This window comes from Eretmochelys imbricata, chromosome 3, assembly GCF_965152235.1.
Source record: "Eretmochelys imbricata isolate rEreImb1 chromosome 3, rEreImb1.hap1, whole genome shotgun sequence".
Taxonomy (NCBI): Eukaryota; Metazoa; Chordata; order Testudines; family Cheloniidae; genus Eretmochelys; species Eretmochelys imbricata.
This window is the reverse complement of record NC_135574.1, coordinates 12,537,948-12,563,597: the sequence shown is the minus strand read 5'-3', so window position 1 is coordinate 12,563,597 and position 25,650 is coordinate 12,537,948. Positions and strand designations below refer to the sequence as shown.

The window sequence follows — 25,650 nt, the reverse complement described above, 5'->3', positions numbered from 1 at the left end:
AAGTCCTACAGCCAAACTAGGGTATACAGAAAAGGAACCCAAGTCCCCAGCACCCAAAAACATTTAACCCCTAGCTCGCCAGCTTTCTACAAACAAGGCATGTGGAAAAAAATTAATGGTACATTAAGCAACACTCAGAACAAAGTGAAATGGGGAAGCTACAATACGTAGGGCCTGGTTCTTCCCTCACTCACACCGATTTGACTAGTCTCACTCCATGGAAGTGAATGGTTCAGCATGGGAGCAACTCCAATGTAGAGGAGGAGAAAATCAGCCCCTCCGAGCTGAGGCTGTCACGGTGCCACCACTTAGCTCAGCTGTACACAGGTGGGGACTGTAGCACATGGAGATCATTATACGAGTTGCCATGAGAATCAACAATGACACTCCCTTCCTTTCCAGAAGCTATGTCTCCCACTCATTGTTAAGGGGAAACCTGGTCTGTGAGCAGCTTATGTAAAATAGGTGATAGTAGGAGACAGATCTCTTTTCAAATACCATAGAAAAGTGACACATGGCTTTAATCACCTGTGGTTTAATCCCTGAGCACGAGTGGCATTAATAACTCCTAAAGGAGTTGCTTCTTGCTTCTCAGGATCAGGCCCATTCATTTTAAAATGGGAGTTAGTTACAGACAACCCCCCCCCCCAACACACACACACTTGAGGAGCTGTACTGGTGTCATCAACTATCAGAGTGCAGCTTGATTGATCATATCTCCCCAATGGAGTTAGAACCCCAGTTTTTCCCATACAGATCGGTCTGGTGTTATATGTGAGATGGAATTGACCCTCCCTCTCCTAGCTCCTTCCCATCCACTCCACCCCTCCCCCTTACCTTCTCCTCCTCCTCTGCTTGCTCTGCTGCTACCCCTTCTGGTCCATCTCTCTTATTCCCTTCTCTCCCTTTCTTTCCCCTTCCCACCCTTGCCCTAGCAGCTGATCTGGAATCAGCTGGCTCTTGGAGAGCTATTGCCTTAGCAGCTGCTGTTTCAGCAGCAGTTGCAGCCGGGGTATGACTTTAATTCTCATCCCCTGACTCTTGTAATTCACAGGTGTCACCCTGGAGTGTGATCAGTGCATTTCCATAGCTGCCAGGCATGGTATGACACTCTGAGTAAGGACGGCTTTTTAGATAGGTTTACTATGTACAGTAGATATTAAACAGAGGGTAGCTTCAAATAAGGCTCAGTCTGAGGATGGCTCAGGGGATTGGTAATGGGTAAAAGACTCTTTAACTCCTAAGTCACTGGAATGAATCCGGGAATAGTGGGACAGAAAACTACAGAATAAAGATAATGGGACCTCAAGAAGGCAGACTTAAGCAAACTCAGACCATGGGAAGCAAGTCTAGGGGAAAAAACAAGTTCAGGAGAGTTTGTAGTGTTTTAAAGAGACATTATTAAGGGCACAAGAGCAACCTATGCCAATGCATAGAAAGATAGGAAGTATGGTAAGAACCACCCTGGCTTAACCAGGAGAACTTCAACAACCTGAAGCTCAAAAATGAGTCAGATGAAAAGTGGGAACTAGGTCAAATGATGAAGGATGAATAAAAAACAAAAACCAAAAAAATAAACCCCACAAGCACGTAGGGACAAAATTAGAAAGGCCTAGGCACAAAATGAGATTAAACCAGCAAGGGACATAAAGGGTACCAAGAAAACAGCAATGAAACAGTCTGAGCCCAGTGAGCAAGAGTCAGTTAGCATAGCCCAGCCATGGGTTTTTCTTTGCTGTGTAGACAAACCCTTAGTGAACTCATGGAGAACAGAAGAGATCCCAGAAGACTGGACAAGGGCAAGCATAGCACCTATCCGTACAAAGGAGAATAAGAACAACCCATGGAATTACAGACCAGTCAAATTAACTTTGGTACCCAGAAAGATAATGGAGCAAATAATCAAACAATCAATTTGTGAGCACCTAAAAGATAATAAGGAACAGTCAACATGGATTTGTCAAGAACAAATCATGTCAAACCAACCTAAGATCCTTCTTTGACCGGGTAACAAGCTTTGCGGATAGGGGAGAAGCAATAGCCATGATATATCTCAACTTTAGTAAGATGTTGTGTCACATGACCTTCTCATAAGCCAACTAGAGAAATACAGCCTAGATCAGGGGTCTCAAATACATGACCCATGGCGACATTTCCTGCAGCATGCCAAGCTCCCCCTCCCCCTCCCCCCAGAGTTATTTCCTGCCAGCCACCAAGCTCCCCTCCCCACCACTCTCCCTCCCCGCAGTGCACTGCGTCCCCGCTCCTCTGCCTACCTTCAGGCACTTAGCGCTTTCCAGGAGGGAGGGGCGGGGAATTGGGGAAAGGGTTGGAATAGGGATAGGGAGGTGGCGGAGTTGGGGCGGGGACTTTGGGGAAGGGGTTGGACTGCGGGCAGGGAAGGGGTGGGAAGAGGCAGAGCAGGGGTGGGGGCTCATGGAAGGGGTGGAGTGGGGGCAGGGCTGGGGGGTGTCAGTGATGCGGCCCTCGGGCCAAAGTACTAGTCCTCATGTGGCCCTCCTGGTAATTCGAGTTTAAGATCCCTGGCCTAGATTAACCTACCAGAAGGTGGGTGAAAAAGGGGTTGGAAAACCGTGCCCAGAGGGTAGTTATCAATGCTTCACAGTCAAACTGGAAGGGCATATTGCAGGGGTCGGCAACCTTCAGCACACAGCCAGTCAGGGGAATCCACTGGCGGGCCACAAGACATTTTGTTTACGTTGACTGTTCGCAGGCACGGCCCCTCGCAGCTCCCAGTGGCCACGGGTCACCATTCCTGCAGCTCCCATTGGCTTCCCGAAGGTCCCATTGGCTGGGAATGGTGAATCACAGCCATTGGGAGTTGCAGGGGGCCGTGCCTGCGGACAGTTAACGTAAACAAAATGTCTCACAGCCTGCCAGCGGATTATCCTGATGGGCTGCGTGGTGAAGGTTGCCAACCCCTGACATTTTGAGTGGGGGCCCGCAGGGGATTGTCATGGGTCTGGTTCTTTTCAATATCTTCAGATATGATCTGAGTAGTGGCATAAAGAGTACACTTACAAACGCTGTGGAAGATACCAAGCTGGGAGGGGTTGCAAGCACTTTGGAGGACAGGATTAGAATTTAAAATGATCTGGACAAACTGGAGAAATAGGATGAAATTCAGAAAGGGCAAATGCAAAGTACTCCACTTAGGAGGGAATAATCAATTACACAAATACAAAATGGGAAATAACTGCCTAGAAAGGAGTACTGCAGAAAAGAATCTGGGGGTTATAGTGGATCACAAACTATGAGTCAACAATTATAACAGTGATCACAAACTATGAGTCAACAATTATAATACTGTCACAAAAAAGGTGAACATAATTCTGGGACATGACAGCAGGAATGCTGTCGGCAAGACATGAGAAGTAATTCTTCTAACTCTACTCATCACTGATAAGGTCTGAACTGGAGCACTGTGTCCATTTCTGGGCACCGCACTTCAGGCAAGATGTGGACACACTGGAGAAAATTCAAATAAGTGCAACGAAAATGATTAAACATGACCTAGAAGGAAAGATTTTTTTTAAAATGGGTTGTTTAGTCTGGAGAGAGAAGACTGAGAGGGAACATGATAATCTTTAAGTACTTTAAAAGTTGTTATAAAGAGGAGAGTGATAAATTGTTCTTCTTATCCACATGAACAGGACAAAAAGTACTGGGCTTAAATCGCAGCAAGGGAGATTTAGGTTAGACATCAGGAAAAACATCCCAACTGTAAGGGGAGTTGAGCACTAGAACAAATTACCTTGGGAGATTGTGGAATCTCCTCATTGGAGGTTTTTAAGAACAGGTTAAACAAACACCTATCGGGGATTATCTAGATCGAGATAATACTTAGTCCTGTCCCAGTGCAGGGGACTGGATTATATGACCTATTGAGGTCCCTTCCAGTCCTACGCATTTCTATTATTCTGATTCTAGCCCAGGTTAGCAGCGGCCAGCAATTGTTGTCATCTGATGGCTGTTCCGTGATGATATGAAACTGAGTCAATGTTTTATAGACGGTGTTTTACACAGAAGTTTGGAAACTTAGAAGACAAGTATGTTTTCCTTCAAGGAACAAAGGTCCAGATCCTGAAAAGTATTTAGGTGACCCAATAATATCAGTGGAAGTTAGACACCTAAATACCCTGGAAGCCCTGGTGTAAAGTAAAGGAAGGAGTAAATCATTTTGGGCAGGATTTTCCAAGGCACTTAAGAGATTTAGGCACCCAAATCCATTATTATCTGTACGTTGGTAATGCCCAGAAACCACAGCCATGGGTCAGAGCCCCATTGAGCTAGGTGCTGTACACATACATAGGAGGAAAAGAGAGTCCCTGCCCCAAAGAGATTACAGGCTAAATCAAAGTTCAGTGTGAGATGGACACCTAATTCTCTAAGGCTCCTCTAAGAAGCCCAGACTCTCATCCTGAACACTTCAGTGCTCAGCAATACCAGTGTCTGTGAAACGTGGTCCATTGATGCTACTTGAGGAGTCCCAACATTTCCTTTCACTGGATGGATCATTCCTAGAGAACAGCTACCAGCTGAGCATCCAGGAAAAGGGGAGATGTTTTCTTCTGCCCAGATCAATTTCCATGTTTAGTTGACTTTGAAAATGCAGCTAGCTCCAGTGGCCACGTGTACCAGTAAAGCCAGAAGGACTGAGCACAAACAGAACAACTGGATCTCATCTGAATGACCCAAGGAGCCCCTCAATGACAACTGGCAAAGGGTTTACTGTTCTGTAACAGCAACTCCTGACAGGCCTGACAAACTCACTACACCTAGCATGTTGCTTTCATAGTGTTTATCCATAAAGAATGTCGTGTGAGGTATTCAGTACAAGCTGGGGTTTCAGCCAGACAAAGGATGTACGTTCACCTGTCTCCCTCAGTTCACATGTAAATTAAAAGCATTGTAAACCAACACGATGGAAGCCCAATTTGCATTAGAAAGCAACATGAGGATGTGAAGTCAACTTGGAGCCAGCACATCAGGGACTATGCCACCAGGGATCATCTTGACTCTGGGGACAAACAATGATGGTGGGGAATATAAGGGGGAGGCAAAAAGACACCACTTGATCCTGCCCCTGAGGAAGGAATTAGGCTCTGTGATAAGATTAATGAAAATGGGATTCCGTCAGCCCTGGTTGGAAAAGAAATGTGTGGTGAGATAAGACTGCTTTTAGGCAGATAGTTAGCCTTTTAAAGTTAAGTTTAGTCTCTAGAAAGCATGTACCGATTTTATTTTATATGTAACTCACACACCTCTAGGGTATACTGTTCTGTCCCATTGCGGGGGGATGAGGAAGCGGAGAGAGGGAGAGAGAGTGAACAAGAGTGCGCACACACACGCCATTGGACTTTTAGCTCATGTGGTAGAGGCTCATACACTAAGCTCTAGAGGCCCCGGGTTCTATCCTGCCCGCTGATGACCAGGGTCTGTTGGCGTTACACTTATTCACTATTTCTCAAACCTTAATCGTTGTCAAGAAACTTATGATTGTTTTCACTATAAATATAACTCAGTGCTGTGGTGTTATACAAGAACTGATCCTCATTTGAATCAGACAAACTGGTGTGTACACTCTGCCCTTGGGGATAGCAAACCTGGTATTTCTGTGAGTAACCAGTGACAAGGGCTGGATGTCACAAGGGAATGCTTCAAAGGGGGCTTGAGGACTGGAGTGCGTCTATTGTTAACCTGCAATGCAAAGTGATATTGTGGGATGCAGCAACCAGATCTTTCACTCCAGTCTAATTCCATCACCAGTCCTAGCCTCCTGAAAGGGGCGGGGAGGAATGAGGGCAGGGCCACGTTCTTTCTGCAGACCACACTGGGCAGCAGAGTTGGGACAGCACATGGGGGAGCGTACACCCCTCCTTTCCAAGGGTGTGGCAAGAGTGCCCCGAGTCAGATATGCTATCTCTAGGAGCCCCTGCCAGGGCAGTGGGACTCCACTCCCCCACTGGCCACGTGTAGTGGCTTCAATCCACAATCTAACCCTAAATATTTTTAACTACCTTTTCCCTCCATACAGTCACTTTGATGAAAGGCACTAAAATGACAGCGCTGGAGTCCACAGTCCTCCACGCATCCATAGACCTAGTGCAGCACGGGCAGCAGCAGAACAAGCATCCCCTACGCTGCCCCCACCACTGTGCCCCTGATCTGTGAAGACCAGCTTTATTGGGGAGAGGAGGGTGATGGTTCAGGTGTGGTGGCCACTCTGTCCTTGGCTTCTCTGCTGAAAATGCCATCAAGGAAGCCAGTGAACATGGAGGGGGGGTGTCATAAATATAAAGGGAAGGGTAAACCCCTTTAAAATCCCTCCTGGCCAGAGGAAAAATCCTCTCACCTGTAAAGGGTTAAGAAGCTAAAGGTAACCTCGCTGGCACCTGACCAAAATGACCAATGAGGAGACAAGATACTTTCAAAAGCTGGGAGGAGGGAGAGAAACAAAGGGTCTGTGTCTGTCGGTATGCTGCTTTTGCCGGGGATAGAACAGGAATGGAGTCTTAGAACTTTTAGTAAGTAATCCAGCTAGGTATGTGTTAGATTATGATTTCTTTAAATGGCTGAGAAAAGAATTGTGCTGAATAGAATGACTATTTCAGTCTGTGTGTCTTTTTTGTAACTTAAGGTTTTGCCTAGAGGGATTCTCTATGTTTTGAATCTAATTACCCTGTAAGGTATTTACCATCCTGATTTTACAGAGGTGATTCCTTTACTTCTATTTCTATTAAAAGTCTTCTTGTAAGAAAACTGAATGCTTTTTCATTGTTCTCAGATCCAAGGGTTTGGGTCTCTGGTCACCTATGCAAATTGGTGAGGATTTTTACCAAACCTTTCCCAGGAAGTGGGGTGCAAGGGTTGGGAGGATTTTGGGGGGAAAGACGTGTCCAAACTACGTTTCCCAGTAAACCCAGTTTGAGTTTGGTGGTGGCAGTGGATATTCCAAGGACAAAGGATAAAATTAATTTGTACCTTGGAAAAGTTTTAACCTAAGCTGGTAAAAGTAAGCTTAGGAGGTTTTCATGCAGGTCCCCACATCTGTACCCTAGAGTTCAGAGTGGGGGAGGAACCTTGACAGGGGGGAACGTGGATGCTTGTCCAATAAACACTGGGCTGAGACCCCCTCCAATTCATTTCACACACAGCCCATGAGATGGTCACAGCTTTCAGTCATCACAGAACTGGGATGGATCTGAAAGGCTCCATATTCATTACAGCCCAGTGAGCCATAACTTGAAGGTTTATGTTTTAAACTGTAACATTACTTCTATGGCTATTACGCCATTTGCCACAGCAATGTACTCTCTCTCCGTCTCTCTTCCATATTATAGGCATCACCTATAGTTAAGATTGAATGACACCTTCCATTATAAGACACTGTTTTCAGTTCTTTATAACTTCACCAAATTAACGGTCTGTGCTGAAATTTCTCAGTCCGTGTGACAAAATTCTTACCGTTGTTTGGTTGACGTGCTATGTCATCTCTGAGCTTTGAAGCAGGGACCTAAATTTGTCCAGGGAGTTGCCTTGATGTCAGGGGTTATGTCTTTTGCTGTCCTCATGAAAATTTGACCAAGCTGAACCCAGTTATGAGCCTGACTCCATCTGTCACTCAGGGCTGCAGAGGCTCCACAGGAATTCCCCTGCAATTGCTCCTCCTGGCTATCGGAGGGTACTGTGGTGCCAGGCACCAGACCAGGGGGTAAGGTTACTGTCTTTCCTGCACTCTGCAGGCTCCCACTGCTGGCACCCAGACAGTGTAGAGGAGAAGCAGAAAGCAGCTGGAGTCAAATGCACAGGGGTAAGAAGCTGGGCCTTGGGGGTGGTAAGAGAGGAGACTGGGGCAAGGGGCAGGAGGGTTGGGGGAGACTGGGATGAAGAGGCAAGGGGGAGGATTCGAAGCAGGAAGGGCTGGGATGAGAAGCCAGGGCAAAGGGGACTGAGATGGGGAGTCAGGGGCAGGGGTGGGACTGGGATGGGGAGGAGGCTGAGGCTGGGAGTTGCCTGCGGAGCCATGGGGATTAGGGAGGGAAATTGAGTTGTCAAACCAAGGTGGGGGGACTGGGATGAAGAGCTGAGGGGCGTGGGAGGGGCTGGCAGAGCCACGGGCAGAAGGGGGAGATTTGGGTGGGGACACAAGTCGAAAGGTCTGTTACAGACAGACCCCTGAGACACTCCCCTGAGAACTTAGAACAGAACCTCAGATTGCTGAGTCTCAATATTCCTCCACTGTCAGCAAATAACTGAGAAACCCACTGGAAAAACGTGTGTCTCATCTCCCTCTAGTGGCTGGCCCTCATACAGGATGAAAACCTACCACTGCTATCAGTAATGCCACTAGCTCAAGTGGTTCTAAACCTGCTAATGAACTATGTGGGAGTCCTGGTGGGTCCATATGATGGACTTTCCATTTTTTAAAAAAGCCTAAGAAATTATACACAGTAGGAATATAAAATATTAAATGGCTAACCGATAAGTATTAGTCTTACCGTTAATATATTGTAGCTAATGTTTAAAACAGATTGGCAGCAGCTCCAATCCCGGGCCTGATTGTGCAGGACCGGACAGCAGCCCCGGACCCTGATCCCCATTGTGTGGGGCCAGGCGACGGCCCACGACTGGATTCCTGCCACATGGGGGCAGGCAGCAGACTCCGACCTCTGTTGTGCAGGGCCAGGTGGCAGCCCCCAACCTGGAACCCCACCAGGCGGGGCCAGGAGGCAGACCCCTATCCCCGCTTGGCATGGCTGTGCAGCAGCACCAGCCCCAGCCCCCTGACATGTGGGGCCGGGCGGCAGTCCCCAGACCCGGACCCCTGGTGTGCAGGGCTGGGCAGCCGCCCCGATTGGATCCCTGCTGCAGGGGCTGGGTGGCAGACCCCAACCCCTGGTGGGCAGGGCTGAGCAGCAGCCCCTGGCCTGGATCCCACCATGCAGGGCCAAGCTGCAGACCCTGACCCCTGCCGCGTGGTTCTGTAGGGGGTGGGCAGCAGCCCTGATCCCAGACCCTGACCCCTGTCATGTTAATAATTAATTCACAATGTGCAGATGCATTATGACACAGGCTTTAACTACATACTATTATTTCCACAGAACCCCTGCCTCATTCAGTGCCAAGGATTCACTGAATGAGCAGCTCTGCAATATTTTGCTTTATCCTCTTTGCTCAATGAGTGGCCCCAGGCCTTATTTATTGTGCACTATGCAAACCCTGCTCTGAAGACAGAATAATTTATTTCCATGTGTGTCAATGCATGCGCATATGCACACACACACTCTTGGTATACAAGTATATGACTATTGTGCTTTCTCTGTCTTCCATGTAGCTATTAGCTGTCATCTCCCTCTCTCCTTGGTGAATCAGGAAGCAGCAGAATGAACTGACCCACATGCATCCGATGAAGTGAGCTGTAGCTCACGAAAGCTCATGCTCAAATAAATTGGTGAGTCTCTAAGGTGCCACAAGTCCTCCTGTTCTTTTTGCGGATACAGACTAACATGGCTGCTACTCTGAAACCTGACCCTAAAAAAGCAGTCAAATTGAAACCACATAAAGAAACGAGACAAATTATTTAAAATAGGTCTTGTCAGTATGATAAATAGTTCTGCTGTTGTAACCCACACACCTTCTGGGTGTGGTGTTCTGTCCCATCGAGTGGCACTGAGACCACTCAGAGAGAGAGATTAATGAGTCTCCTCTACATCCTTAACTAAGAGCCAGTTGGCTTTTAGTTCATGCGGTAGAAGCTCATGCACTAAGCTCCAGAGGTCCCCGGTTCAATGCTGATGACCAGGGTCTGTCGGCATTACACTGTTATACAGAGCTGTTGCTGCTAGGGTCCCCAGGGCTACCTTTAGCCATTTCCTTGTGGGTTGTGAACAGGGAGCCCCAATCTCTGTTGCCCAAAGCTTTGCGAAGCAGGGAGAACTGGGGGTCTGACATTGCAGGGCTGTTGGCCATGTGCTGGTGTAGGCTGTTAAATCTGCCCTAGAGATCGCTGAATCTCATTTGTTTCTGCAGAACACAGGTGTGGAAGAAAATTTCCCCCGTTGTGTGGAAAAATATACAATCTCTCATTATCCCAACCCCATTATCCCTGCCTGTGCTGGTGTGTATTGTCTAGACTCTAATGAGGGACAGACCAAGGGGATATTACATGTCCCAACAGGAAATATCTGATTTAATTTTACAGGTTAGCCAGGGCCTTATTATATCACAAGTGTCAAAGCCACAAGTGATGCCATAAAGTCTAAGACTGATGGGGAGTAATAAATAACACTACAGAGGAACCCAAGTGGTGAAGGACAAATACCTTCCTTAAGTTTGATAGTGTTTGTGTAACCCACTGGTGAGTGTGTGTCACAGATCCCCCTCTGTAGGATCAGGCCCTAATTTAGGGCCTGTCCCTGAAGATCCTTATTATTGGATCTTACTATTGAGTAGTTCCACTGATATCACTGAGATTGCCTGTGGGAGTTAATACTACTCCCAGTAGTAAGTGTTTGCAGGAATGAGCTTTTAGACATAAACCTGAGAGGAAAATCTTACAGACTTTAAAAGAAAATAATATCCTTTCTATAGGTGTTCTGAGTCACCCTGTAGAATTTAGTGAATCATCCTATAGAATTTAATAGTGAATTAAATCCTTGATCTATAGGCTGGTTTAAAAAAAAAAAAACAGTAACAAACACCTATAAAAAGGATCTCATTTTGTATAAAATTGTATAGGTTTTTAGAGTAATTTCTATAGAATCCTATTACATTTATATAGATTCCTACTAGTTAAAGCCCTATTGCTTTCTACAGGTTCTATAGAGCTTGCACAGTGAGGGGTGGCAGTACAGAAACAGAATGGGGAGAGGATATGGGAGATACAGAAAGGTATCATCATCTAATATGCTTTACCCTTAAATACACACCCTCAGAGATCTTCTTTGTTTCCGTTGCTGGTGGGTTATTTCAATTAAATATTACAGTGGGCAAGCTGTGCCACCCCAGGAGCACCCAGCCAAAGGAATTGTGATGCAGAGAGTTATAATTTCTTCTCTGCTCCACAGGGGGAATAATCTGTGTCAGATCATTACGAGGCCCAGATTACACCTTTCCTGCCCCGGCTCAGTTCCATTGGCTGGTGTTTGGAAAGGAGAACAGCTGAGGTTCTGTTCCCCTCTCCCTACCCATGTGTGTGGCGGGGCAGGGGTGGGACTAGTGCCCACGCAGGGCCTGCTCTCCCTTCACACACACAGACAGGTGGTGTGGGTGGCATGCACATGGCAGTAACAGATGGGCTCTGTCTATTACAGCCCCAGCTAAAGACCTCTCAAGTTACAGTAGCTCATGCTTTTAGCTCTGGAGACCCCTGGTTCAGTCCTCAGTATGTCGCCCAAAATGGCAGCCATGACATTTACGCGTGGGTATCTTTCAAACTTGCATTATGTTGGTGCTGTTCTTTCCACCCTGAGCAAACACAGCTAATCGGTCTCCTCCCAAGGCTCTATTCTACTCATGGCAGTCACGATAAGCACATGTATCTGTGTTTGCATCATCAGGGCCTAAATTTCTAAGCTTTTCAGGACAGGAGCCTGTCATTTTTTCCTCCTTTCACACTGTACCCATCTCTGGAACTGTGTCAATACACGAATACCATGCATATGTTTAATAGATTTTAAGACTGGAAGGGACCATTATGATCATCTAGTCTGGCCTCCTACAGAATGCAGGTCAGAGCATTTCACCTGGCAGCTTCTGCATCCAGACCAACTGCTTCTGGTTGGACTAGGGCATATTTTTAAGAAAGACATCAAGTCTTGATTTAAGACCTCTGAGTGATGGAGAATTTAATACCTCTCATGGTAAGCTGTTCCAGTGGTTAAATACCCTCATTTAAACTATTAATGTCTTAAAATAATAAATAATCATAAATGAGCTTTGAAGGATACATACAAGTAACGCACTTACCCAGCACTGCCCGCTGGTGGCGATGACAAAGCAGATTGTGTCACCATTAAAGTATCAATTGGTAACTCCAGGGCTCGCTGAAGATCCCCAGTCTGCTGAGCGTTGATAACAGTGCTGGCCAAGCTCTTCAACCTGTCGCTCGACAAGGAGGGAACAAGCTTATTTCTGAAAAGGCCTGGTGGGTCTCCAATTTCAATGATCAACACTCTTAATGGGGTAGCTGCACGAGATGACTGCAGAACCCAAATGCTGGCTGCTCCTCTACGGGTTTTCTCCCAGCCAGCCCTGCTACAAAAGGCTGTGCAAGATGTCATGGGAGGGCACTGACGCCTCCTCTTGCCGACATTGTCTGAGATAACCTTTAACGTGCTCTCGCTTCCTGATGCACTCTGAACTATTCTGACATGAAGGTGTCCAATCTTCAAGAAATCAGCCAGGCGATGGACCACCCTTCTTTGACCCTCCTCTCCAATGGTCTCAGCAATGGTAAAAGCAGCGTGAAGGGAATAGCTGGTGTATATTTCTATGGGGTCATCTCCATGAAGGAGGACGTAGAGAAGGTTGTTCTCAAAGCTGAAGGAGTGGGTGCCTGCCATGGCATTAGTTAAGAAAGCGCTGGAAGAAGATGAGGCTAGTGGAATGTAATTCCCATTCATGAAAACATGAAGGCTGCGGGGTTCATCGTAGAAGATGGCTATGAGAAGTCTGGTAGAGTTTTGACCACTGATGAGGCGGAGTCTTAAGCTCGGAGGTGTTAGACCAGCGAAGCAAACCTTAGTCAGTTTGTTGGATGGCAAGACCGAATAGAAAGCCCTTGGATGTTCTGAAGGACAGCAAGATACATGTGAAACTGCATTACTGAAAGCCTCCACAAAACTGCCAGTCACCGATACCACTGGAGATGACCTCCTTCCGTCTGCTTCAGTGTCCAAGCTTTCTAGGATCACGAGTGCATGGTCTGTGTCTTTGCAGAAGTAGCCTTGCGTAGAGGGCTTGTAGATGCACTTTGTGTCTTCTCTGTAAATGCCTGTTTAACAACAAATAAATAAATAAATAAATAAATAAAGGGGTGGGCTGATCTGCCATTTCTACACGCTGTGCTGTACCTGATTATTTGCATGGTATACCTTTCTGTGTGATGCTGGTACATGTGATGATGCAAGGAGCTGTTTCTCTCAGATGTCCTGGTTAGCAGGGCAGCAAACTTTGCCATGAATTTGGTATTCTTTGTGAAGCTCCTTTACGTTTGACATGAATAACAACCTTGCTTTCTCCTCTCCCCTCCCCAGCAATCCTTTCAACTGAGGTGGATTGTGTCACAGACATAGCCCATAGAATGGGGCAGTTCATTGTTGTGCAATTCCAAGAGCATCCAAGGGAAGGAACTGTGGTTCCTGTTCCCTCTCTGCTACAGGGAGGTCGTAATTTGGAACTGCAGTAAATTATTACTCTCTTCCTCCCTGCTCTTGCACAAGATAGCTGTGCATGTTGCCACGTGCTCTGGAGATGGGGTATGCAGTGACCCTTACTGAAGTACACCTGGATCCAACACTGTACCCTGCACTGGGCATAAAGATGGGAGTCTTCTTCCCCTTGGTACCCCTGTGTGAATGTGCAGTCTGAGCTACAATCTAGCCCACTGCGTTCAGCTTCCTGGCTTCTGGCTTCGGGGATTGGTCCTGCTTTGAGCAGGGGGTTGGACTAGATGACCTCCTGAGGTCCCTTCCAACCCTGATAGTCTATGACACTACGATTCTCAGCAACATTACAAAGTTGGGGGGAAATAAGCTACTTATTAAGGAAAAAAAAAAGTTTGTTAGAGGCATAAAAGAAAAGGCTGAAAAGACTGGGACAATTTAGCCTTAAATAAGATCTTCATTAAAGTATACAAAGAATGGGACAATGAAACCAACAGAGTGCTCCTCTTCACCTTCCACCACAGTATGTGAATGAGGCGACACCTGCTGCCAGGCCACAGGTCAAATGAAGGAAAGGAAATGGCACTTTGTGGTGTGAAAAGTAGCACTCCAGAACTCAGGGCTGCAGGATGTCATGAAGCCTAATCAAGTGGGGATTACCATATATCTTCATGACAGGTTTCAGAGTAACAGCCGTGTTAGTCTGTATTCGCAAAAAGAAAATGAGTACTTGTGGCACCTTAGAGACTAACCAATTTATTTGAGCATAAGCTTTCGCGAGCTACAGCTCACTTCATCGGATGCATACTGTGGAAACTGCAGAAGACATTATATACACAGAGACCATGAAACAATACCTCCTCCCACCCCACTCTCCTGCTGGTAATAGCTTATCCAAAGTGATCACTCTCCTTACAATGTGCATGATAATCAAGGTGGGCCATTTCCAGCACAAATCCAAGTTTTCTCACACCCCCACCCCCCAAACACACACACACAAACTCACTCTCCTGCTGGTAATAGCTTATCCAAAGTGACCACTCTCCCTACAATGTGCATGATAATCAAGGTGGGCCATTTCCAGCAAATATCCAGGTTTTCTCACCCCCCACCCCCATACACACACAAACTCACTCTCCTGCTGGTAATAGTTCATCCAAAGTGACACCTCTCCCTACAATGTGCATGATAATCAAGGTGGGCCATTTCCAGCACAAATCCGGGGCCTCTCCTTCAGCCCCTCCACCCCCATGAACATGATACAGTTCTGTGGTGACCTAGAATCCTATTTTCGACGTCTCCGACTCAAGGAATATTTCCAAAATATCTCTCAACAACATACTAATCCACAGAGGCCTCCCTACCAACATTACAAAAAGAAGGATTCTAGGTGGACTCCTCCTGAAGGTCGAAACAGCAGACTGGACTTCTACATAGAGTGCTTCCGCCGATGTGCACGGGCTGAAATTGTGGAAAAGCAGCATCACTTGCCCCATAACCTCAGCCGTGCAGAACACAATGCCATCCACAGCCTCAGAAACAACTCTGACATCATAATCAAAAAGGCTGACAAAGGAGGTGCTGTTGTCATCATGAATAGGTCGGAATATGAACAAGAGGCTGCTCAGCAGCTCTCCAACACCACTTTCTACAAGCCATTACCCTATGATCCCACTGAGAGTTACCAAAAGCAACTACAGCATTTGTTCAAGAAACTTCCTGAAAAAGCACAAGATCAAATCCGCACAGACACACCCCTGGAACCCCGACCTGGGATATTCTATCTACTACCTAAGATCCATAAACCTGGAAATCCTGGGCGCCCCATCATCTCAGGCATTGGCACCCTGACAGCAGGATTGTCTGGCTATGTAGACTCCCTCCTCAGGCCCTACACTCCCAGCTACCTTCGAGACACCACTGACTTCCTGAGGAAACTACAATCCATCGGTGATCTTCCTGATAACACCATCCTGGCCACTACGGATGTAGAAGCCCTCTACACCAACATTCCACACAAAGATGGACTACAAGCCGTCAAGAACGCTATCCCCGATAATGTCACAGCTAACCTGGTGGCTGAACTTTGTGACTTTGTCCTTACCCATAACTATTTTACATCTGGGGACAATGTATATCTTCAGATCAGCGGCACTGCTATGGGTACCTGCATGGCCTCACAGTATGCCAACATTTTTATGGCTGAACTGGAACAACGCTTCCTGAGCTCTCGTCTCCTAACGCCCCTACTCTACTTGCGCTATATTGATGACATCTTCATCATCTGGACCCATGGAAAAGAAGCCCTTGAGGAATTCCACCATGATTTCAACAATTTCCATCCCACCATCAACCTCAGCCTGGTCCAGTCCACACAAGAGATCCACTTCCTGGACACTACAGTGCTAATAAACAATGGTCACATAAACACCACCCTATACCGGAAACCTACTGACTGCTATTCCTACCTACATGCCTCCAGCTTTCACCCTGATCACACCACACGATCCATCGTCTACAGCCAAGCTCTGCGATACAACCGCATTTGCTCCAACCCCTCAGACAGAGACAAACACCTACAAGAGCTCTATCAAGCACTCTTACAACTACAATACCCACCTGCGGAAGTGAAGAAACAGATTGATAGAGCCAGAAGAGTTCCCAGAAGTCACCTACTACAGGACAGGCTCAACAAAGAAAATAACAGAACACCACTAGCCGTCACCTTCGGCCCCCAACTAAAACCCCTCCAATGCATTATTAAGGATCTACAACCTATCCTGAAGGATGACACTCTCACAAATCTTGGGAGACAGGCCAGTCCTTGCCTACAGACAGCCCCCCAAACTGAAGCAAATACTCACCAACAACCACATACCACACAACACAACCACTAACCCAGGAACCTATCCTTACAACAAAGCCCGTTGCCAACTGTGCCCACATATCTATTCAGGGGACACTTTCACAGGGCCTAATAACATCAGCCACACTATCAGAGGCTCATTCACCTGCACATCCACCAATGTGATATATGCCATCATGTGCCAGCAATGCCCCTCTGCCATGTACATTGGTCAAACTGGACAGTCTCTACGTAAAAGAATAAATGGACACAAATCAGATGTCAAGAATTATAACATTCATAAACCAGTCGGAGAACACTTCAATCTCTCTGGTCACGCAATTACAGACATGAAGGTCGCTATCTTAAAACAAAAAAACTTCAAATCCAGACTCCAGCGAGAAACTGCTGAATTGGAATTCATTTGCAAATTGGATACTATTAATTTAGGCTTAAATAGAGACTGGGAGTAGCTAAGTCATTATGCAAGGTAGCCTATTTCCCCTTGTTTTTTCCTACCCCCCCCCGCCCCAGACGTTCTGGTTAAACTTGGATTTATGCTGGAAATGGCCCACCTTGATTATCATGCACATTGTAGGGAGAGTGGTCACTTTGGATGGGCTATTACCAGCAGGAGAGTGAGTTTGTGTGTGTATGGGGGTGGGGGGTGAGAAAACCTGGATATTTGCTGGAAATGGTCCACCTTGATTATCATACACATTGTAAAGAGAGTGGTCACTTTGGATGGGCTATTACCAGCAGGAGAGTGAGTTTGTGTGTGTTTGGGGGGAGGGGGGAGAAAACCTGGATTTGTGCTGGAAATGGCCCACCTTGATTTTCATACACATTGTAAGGAGAGTGGTCACTTTGGATAAGCTATTACCAGCAGGAGAGTGAGTTTGTGTGTGTGGTTTTTGGAAAAGTGGGGGGGGTGAGAAAACCTGGATATTTGCTGGAAATGGCCCACCTTGATTATCATACACATTGTAAAGAGAGTGGTCACTTTGGATGGGCTATTACCAGCAGGAGAGTGAGTTTGTCTGTGGGGGGGCGGAGGGTGAGAAAACCTGGATTTGTGCTGGAAATGGCCCAACTTGATTATCATATACATTGTAAGGAGAGTGATCACTTTAGATAAGCTATTACCAGCAGGAGCGTGGGGTGGGAGGAGGTATTGTTTCATGGTCTCTGTGTATATAATGTCTTCTGCAGTTTCCACAGTATGCATCCGATGAAGTGAGCTGTAGCTCACGAAAGCTTATGCTCAAATAAATTGGTTAGTCTCTAAGGTGCCACAAGTCCTCCTTTTCTTTTTGCATATATCTTCACGTAGAAGCCACCCTTGATTCATTTAGTGGCTGCTTTAGGCCCTGATGCTACAAACCCTTACATAAATCAGCGGGACATGACTCAGGTAAAGTTACTCAGACACAGGAGTGTTTTCCGGACTGGGCCCTCGCGGTGCACGCCCTAAAGGAAAATGATGAAATTACATCGACATCAGCCTTGATTTATTGTGGTCAGGAGACAAGGTGAAAGTGAAATTAGAATCAGGCCCTCTGCATGGGAGCAGCTATTTTTAGATATCCATCCACCACCTTCTTTTCCAGGCTCACCAGCACAGGTGCTTTACCAACAACGTGTGGGGGGAGGGGGAGAACAGCAGCTTCACTGAAACAGCAGAAATAGAAGAGCTGCACAAAAACGTTTTTTTTTTTTGTCGCCATCCCAGAGCGCAAAGAACATGCACTGTAGAGCAGGCAACCCATAAATCCTGACAGATCTCATCATTTGCTCTCCTGGAAACAGCCGAGTCATCCCCCTCCTCCCTGGTGCCATTTCACTTGTCTACGAATAGGCCTTGCTTGTATTTTGTCATCCCCAGGACTTTCCCTTTGCTCTGCTCCTTTCCTCCGCAAGCAGGTTTGTGGCGTCTCAGTTGGCTCCCCGCAAACGCCCTCCCTTCCTTTCTTCCAAATGGCCTTATCTGCCAGTCACAATTGCTGTGGCCTGCAATTTCGATCACTTTTAAATGAAACCCATGCTGGCCTTGGTAATCATAATGTCATTTACAATTTACCACAAAACACGTTTATTCAGTTAGTAGCACATTGGAGAAAGAGAACTCCATATGAACTCGCTGCTGACGGCCTAATCTGATTATTTCCTCATGAAAATCCAAGCAGGGGTGCTTGTAAAAGGGGGCTGAAAGGAGAAGGGAAAAGTGAGGCCTGGTCACAGCTGACTCTCATAATCAATGCAAATAGATAAGTGACACAGCGTGTCAAGGGCAGCAGCTAATCCGCCCTGGGGCTTTGCTCTAAAAAAGGCCAGAATGGACAAGACTTAATAAATACTGAGTGACCACTGAATATTGAGCTGACATGCTATTTACATTGGAGATGAACAATAACAGTGATAAATTCCAGAAGCCCTCCTTCTTAATGGCTGATATTAGATATTGTGTGTGTGTGAGAAAGTGACGGACAGAAGTATGTGTTTCAGAGGAGAAGCCGTGTTAGTCTGTATCCGCAAAAAGAAAAGGAGGACTTGTGGCACCTTAGAGACTAACCAATTTATTTGAGCATAAGCTTTCGTGAGCTACAGCTCACTTCATCAGATGCATTCAGTGGAAAATACAGTGGGGAGATTTATATCCACAGAGAACATGAAACAATGCGTGTTACCATACACACTGTAACGAGAGTGATCAGGTAAGGTGAGCTATTACCAGCAGAAAGAAAAGGAGTACTTGTGGCACCTTAGAGTATTCCTTTTCTTTTTGCGAATACAGACTAACACAGCTGCTACTCTGAAACCTGTCTATTACCAGCAGGAGAACCAGGAGGGGGCGGGGGGACGGGACCTTTTGTAGTGATAATCAAGGTGGGCCATTTCCAGCAGCTGACAAGAACGTCTGAGGAACAGCGGTGGCAGGGAATAAACATGGGGAAATGAAGTATGTGTGTGTGTGTCTGTGTGTTATATAGAGAGAAGTCTGTGTGTGGGAGAGGGACAGTGGACACGTGTGTCTGTGCGCATGTGTGAAATACAGAGAAATCGGGGGGAGGGGTGCTTGCGTTGCCTCTCTATTCACTTTATACCAGGCAGCAGATTCCCCTTCTTCAGATTCACAAACCATCGAATCACGTTGCTTATTGTATTTATTTATTTTAAACACTCAGGTTGCTTCCCGAGCTACTGACAAATATTAACTTTGTGTCAATATTTGTTCTTCCTGTCGTGAAATGAGGATTTTCCACCTCATTTCACATTGGAAAAGAAAAATACGCCGATGGGGGTCCTCTTTGCTTAGGGAAGGAAAAAACCCAACGTCTCGTATCTGTTATTTAGAAAAATGAATTCAGGAGAGAAGGGGGTTTTGTTTTTGTTCCTTTTTTTAAAAAGAGTATTTTTAAAATAGATGTTTTGTCTTGAAGGCACATTGAGTCCTTTGCAGCTCTCCTGTCTTTCCTCCATCTCCCAGTGCCAAAAAAATAAAATATGAAAAAAATTCTATATTTAAAATGGAATGAAATACAACAACATTAATGATTTTTCCCTTTGGGTTACCACCACCATTTCCTTCAAGAAGTTTTACCCATTTTGTGATAGATTTCACAATTCAGAGTACGAGGAAAATATAGGAGATTTTTGACCAAAACCAAAAAGGTGGCTTCAGGTGGTCTTTTTTTTTTTAAATCAAAATACAATAAAACGCCTGCAAATTTATTTCTGGCCGACTAAATTTGCCCCGTATGATTTTCTAATTTAACCGCAATTATGGCTATGCAAATATAATGTGACAAAGTTCCTCCTCTGCCTGGGTGGGTCCTGTGCTTATTGGCAGATTTGCTCGCCTCAGAGGTTCACAGCAGCCCTCGGTTTGGCCACTTTTGTGGCTCAAATCTGCCGTTCACTCAGTTAGCCTCATCACTGGCCAGCAGGGGGAAAGGAAGAACAATAATCCCCGCAGTCTCTGCTGATCCACCTAGTGGATCGGCGAACAGGCCAGAGACCTTCCCCTCTGGTGGAAGGCACAGTCCAGTTCGACTCCTCCGGTATCAAGTAGGGAGTTGGGGGGATGGAGGGAATCTGGGCCCGCCCTCTACTCCAGGTTCCATTCAGGGCCCTGTGGATTGCAGCTGTCTACAGTGGCTCCTGGAACAGTTGCGTGACAGCTACAGCTACAACTCCCTGGGCTACTTCCCTATGGCCTCCCCCCAGCACCTTCTTAATCCTCACCACAGGACCTTCCCCCTGATGTCTGATAATACTTGTACTTCTCAGTCTTCCAGTAGTACGCCTTCTCACTCTCAGCTTCTTGCGCCTCTTGCTCCCAGCTCCTCACACCACAAACTGAAGTGAGCTCCTTTTTAAACCCAGGTGCCCTGATTAGCCTGCCTTAATTGATTCTAGCAGCTTCCTGATTGGCTGCAGGTGTTCTAATCAGCCTGTCTGCCTTAACTGTTTCCAGAAAGTTCCTGATTCTGGCACCTTCCCTGTTACCTTACCCAGGGAAAAGGGACCTACTTAACCTGGGGCTAATATATCTGCCTTCTATCACTCTCCTGTCCCCCCCACCCTGGACTGACCCCCTTCAGCAAGCTCCCAGCTTTGTCCCTTGCTACCTGCCCCATTTTGCCCCTTACAGCCTTTTTGCACTCCCTTTTACCCCAGCACCTCGCTAGCTTCAGTTTGTTTGCCTGCCCCGCCCTTTTCCCTAAAAAAAAAAAATCACTCTCCTGTAGCCATCTGGCCTGACCCTGTCACAATAAAAAGGAGTGGGGGATGGGATAGATGCCATGCTGCTTAGATATTGTGACTCACTAGCCTTGGGCAGCCCAGCACACATCTTTGCTGAAGAGGAAATATTTCTCAAAACTAGCTGGCCCCTTTTGACCTGCTGATGTCCAATTTTGAGACAAAAAGCCCAAAGTTATGACCACAGAAATGTAACAGGACAGGGAAGTGAAATTAATGGGGGGTTAATATTTTTTCGTTGCACAGAAACATAAATGATAGCCTCCTTTTCTTTATTCTGAATTTTCACTATCAGTAATTTACAAATTTAGGTACTGATCCTTCATTCTGATCCACACAGGCAGACTTTTATGCCTATCCAGAGTCCCACTGAAGCTAATGGCTACTGATCTTGCAAATCCATACCCAGGCAGGTGACTTTACTTATGTGAGTAATCCCATTGGTTTCAATGGAGGCACAAATTAGGCCAGTGCTGAGCCCTTTTTGAAAATCCCACTGTGTGTGTGCGCGCGTGCCTGGGAGTCTTTGTGTGCATAAGGACGTGTGATCATGTGAACTTGGGTATGCCTGCTATTTGAATATACTAGAGTGACTAAACCACAGATCTGCAACCTTTGGCACGCAGCCCGTCAGGGAAATCTGCTGGCGGGCTGGGATGGTTTATTTACCTGCAGTGTCCGCAGTTTCGGCCAATTGCAGCTCCCACTGGCCGTGGTTCGCTGTTCCATGCCAATGGGGGCTGCAGGAAGCAGCATGGGCTGAGGGATGTGCTGGCTGCCACTTCCCGCAGCCCCCATTGGCCTGGATCAGCGAACCGCAGCCAGTAGGAGCTGCGATTAGCCGAACCTGCAGACGCTGCAGCTAAACAAACCGCGGATTTCCCCGATAGGCCGGATGCCAAAGGCTGACAATCCCTGGCCTAAATGATTGTGGAAGTGTATGTATTAATGCATAATTGAGCATGTGAGCATGAGTGAATGCATGTAATACGCACACAGTCTTGCACACACACACACACACAAACACAAAATTATGTATTAACACAAGTACAAGTATTTATATACTATCTATGGTATTTATGCGACTCCCAGCACCACAGTATCTGATCACCTCACACTCTAATTGATTTATCCTCAACACCCTTGTGAGGTCAGGAAGTTTTGTTTATCCCCATTTCACAGAGATTAAGTTGCCCAAGGCCACACAGAAAGTCTGTGGCAGCGTAGGGAGGTGACCCTTAGTTTCCCAAGACCTCGCCTAATGTCCTTACCACTGGACCACCCTTCCTCTCTAGTGAATTAATGAATACAAATATAATAATTGCTTTGGTCTGTTAATACCATATATTTTGTTTTCAAATGGGTGCATGCAATGATCTAGGCACACACATTATTATTTATGTTTTGCATTATTATTTGCATTATTCATATTATTATGTTTGACAGCAACACCTAAAGTCCTTGAACCCATTGTGCTGGGCACTGTACAAAGAGGATAAGCAATCCACCTAAATTAAGGATAACAATAAATGTTACCAATAAACTGGCAACAAATTATAAACTTTCCTACTTCGCAGTAACCCATCCAGATATATAAATTGCTCCCCACTTTGACCTAATCATACCCAGTCTAACTCACACTGTCCCAGAAAGCCTGGGAGAAGGGTGAGTCTGGACGTTCAACACATTTCAGAAGATGGGGCTTACAAAACAACAACAACAAAGAAATATTGCAAGAACACTGCGGCTGTTCCTTCATGCCTCAGGACTCTTCCCTCATGCCATAGACTGAAATAGCACAGTGGGTCTGCATTTCACCTCCATGGCCAGCCCATGGGCTTGAAGAGTAGATTGTATGCTCTTTGGGGCAAGGACTATCTTTTTGTTCTATGTGTGTACAGCGCCTAGCACATCTGGGTCCTGGTCCATAACTGGACTTCGTAGATGCTCCCAAAAAGAACAGGAGGACTTGTGGCACCTTAGAGATTAACAAATTTATTTGAGCATAAGCTTTCGTGAGCTACAGCTCACTTCATCGGATGCTCCCGTAATGCAAACAGTAATAAGTATTCCATTCCCCCAACCCTGCTTGTTTTGCCACATACATCTCAAATAATTGGGCATTCTGTGGGGACAGAGGAAATTTCAGCCGCAGAAAAGATGCTAAAGAGGGAAAAATTCAAACAGAACCATCTTACTGCCTAAACTATCCTACCTTCGAAAAACAACCCTACAGTGAAAAGAACAGTGCATTCCTCTTGTCTCTACCAACGCCTTTTCCCATGTGGTCTCCCCTCAAGTTATTCCTTCTTTCTCTTTAGCTGTATTTAAAGCCCAGAAGGATTTTTTCCCCCTCCTCCTCACCAATAACCTTGTCTACTGAGCATCAGACAAACGGATATCCATGGCTTAATTTAAAGGCAGGGGGCAGCAAACAGCATTCTTTATAAATACAATTCCAATCTCTGGCTCTCTCACCAAGGAATGATAAACCCATCACCTCTGCTGGAAAGCAGAGCGGTAATTTCATCAGATGCCAGACCTCAAAATGAATGCAGTTGTGCCATTCACTGCTCTGAGCAGTGGATATAATAAGATTTGAATGGGAAGTCCCGGACACAATAAATCTGTGCCATATGTGACCATTTCCTGTGTCAGTTCCTTTCTCACAAAGAGTGGAGGCTTCCCACCCCCCACCCCCTTGCTTTCCCTTTCATGACCCCACACCAGGACTCTGAAATCTTTCATGGCTGCTTATGGGCCTCAGGCCTTTCCACAGCAGTTGCATAAATAAATGAGTTTGACAGCAAACATCATAACAGTTAGTAGTAATGTGTGCTCACCACAAGTGCCTGTATTGCTCACTGGAGAAATGAGAGAGGAAAGGGCTTGTTTTGTTACCACAAACAAAACTATGTTCTCTGACAAGTGGTGAAAGTATTAGTCAAATAAACTTGAACTCTATTAAGACTATTGTTGCCAGCTTTTATTATGAACTGAAAGGTTCTCAGCTTCTCTCTCCCTGCTTGGCCTGCAGTTCTTGCAAAGATAAATTGTCCTTTTCTTCTGCAAAAATAAAGTTTGGAAATAAAATGATCACTCCAAACTAAAATTGGAGGATCATTCCACTTGATTATTATTACTGTTTTCTAATTAGAAGAGTTTCTTGATCATGGGAACTAACTCCAGTGAAGGGTGAATTTCTCAGAAAAGGACTTGAATATCATGATTTTCCATGAAAGCTGAAGTACAAGCAAAACCTTGAATACAAACACCTGCAGTCTTTGGGGATGTCCAGATTCGAGCTGGCTGGAAAAGGCCAATTGTTTTTGAGGGATATTTTGAAAAGCAATATTTTTTTCAAAAATTTCCCACAACCTCTTTTGGGTCTTTCGAAAACCAAATTTTTTTCAGTAACCAAATATTGGTTAATTTACCATTTTTCGCTGGGAACAGGATTTTTTTGCCCCAAACAAGATATTTTTAATTAAAAAAAAAGTATTGAGACAAAAAGTTTCATCTAGCTCTAGTTCACATCCATAACTGAACTTCCGTTTACAGATCTGAGTTTGTTGGCATATAATGATTTATTATGGACTCAATTTTCAAAAGTGACTATTAATTCTGGATGTCTCCATTTTTGGGTACCCACTTTAAATATTTTAAAAAGCCTAGTTTTCAGGAAATGCTGAGCACCTGCCCATTGAAAATCAGGCCTTTTTAAGGAAGGAGAGGCTCAAGGAAAGAAACAGAGGTACCCACAATCACTAGTCATTTTTCAAATATGTAAGGCCTATTTGTATTGTGGTAACTCATAGAGACTCCAATCAGGGATCAGTAGATGTAGATGTGTAGATGTAGTAGATGTGTGGTTTGATTTTTATTTTTTTTTTTTAACCTTAAAATGTTTCTCAGTTGTTTTGTCAAAATTGTTATTTTCCATGGGAAAATGTCAATTTCAACATAATTTTTCAATATGCCAATCAGGAGAGTCAAAATTTAAAAAAGTAATTTTGAATCAATATTTTGAAACAAAACATTTTTTGTTTCAACAAGTATTTAAAACAACACCTTTTGCTTCAAAATGTTGATTAAAACCAAACAATATTTCAAAATGTCAAGTTGTTTTCCATTTTGACGTTTCCAATTCAAACTTTTTGAGGCAGGGTGTGCATAGGGACTTAGGGGAAGGGGTGGAGTAAGGCAAGGCCTAGGGCGGAGCTAGGAGGGAGCGCCCCTGGGCACATTAGAAAGTCGGCACCTATTCCCTGGTGCCCTGGTGTGAAGGATGCTAGGGGTTTCAGGGTGAACCAGGAGAAGGTATTTACATCTAAATCTTAACAGGGCCCTGCCCTACTGGTAACAGAAGTCACCAGCATTGGCAACCTCAAAATGCTCATGTCTAAAAATCATGAGCCCGCCCAAATCATGAGATTGGCTTAACTATAATGAGATTTAACAACAAAACAAAATAAGTAAGTGCTCCTTCTGATTTGCCTTCTGATTTTTGACCCTTGAGGTTACACTCAGGTCACGTTTTCAAGCTTTTCTCTGCAATCAGAAGGCACAATGAAAGCTGAGATTCTCCAATGGCATGCCTCCAGGAACTGGGGCTTCATGAAACACACCAAA

General features: G+C 45.6%; 1 protein-coding gene across 1 annotated transcript in view; it reads right to left on the bottom strand.

Annotated features, from left to right (window-relative positions):
• The window catches only part of PKHD1 (PKHD1 ciliary IPT domain containing fibrocystin/polyductin), a 370,485-nt gene that overhangs the window by 29,120 nt on the left and 315,715 nt on the right, over positions 1 to 25,650 (bottom strand). The window contains exon 59 of the mRNA XM_077811517.1: positions 11,992 to 13,018. Coding sequence (XP_077667643.1) covers positions 11,992 to 13,018 — 1,027 coding nt within the window. The remainder of the gene's footprint in view (positions 1 to 11,991; positions 13,019 to 25,650) is intronic.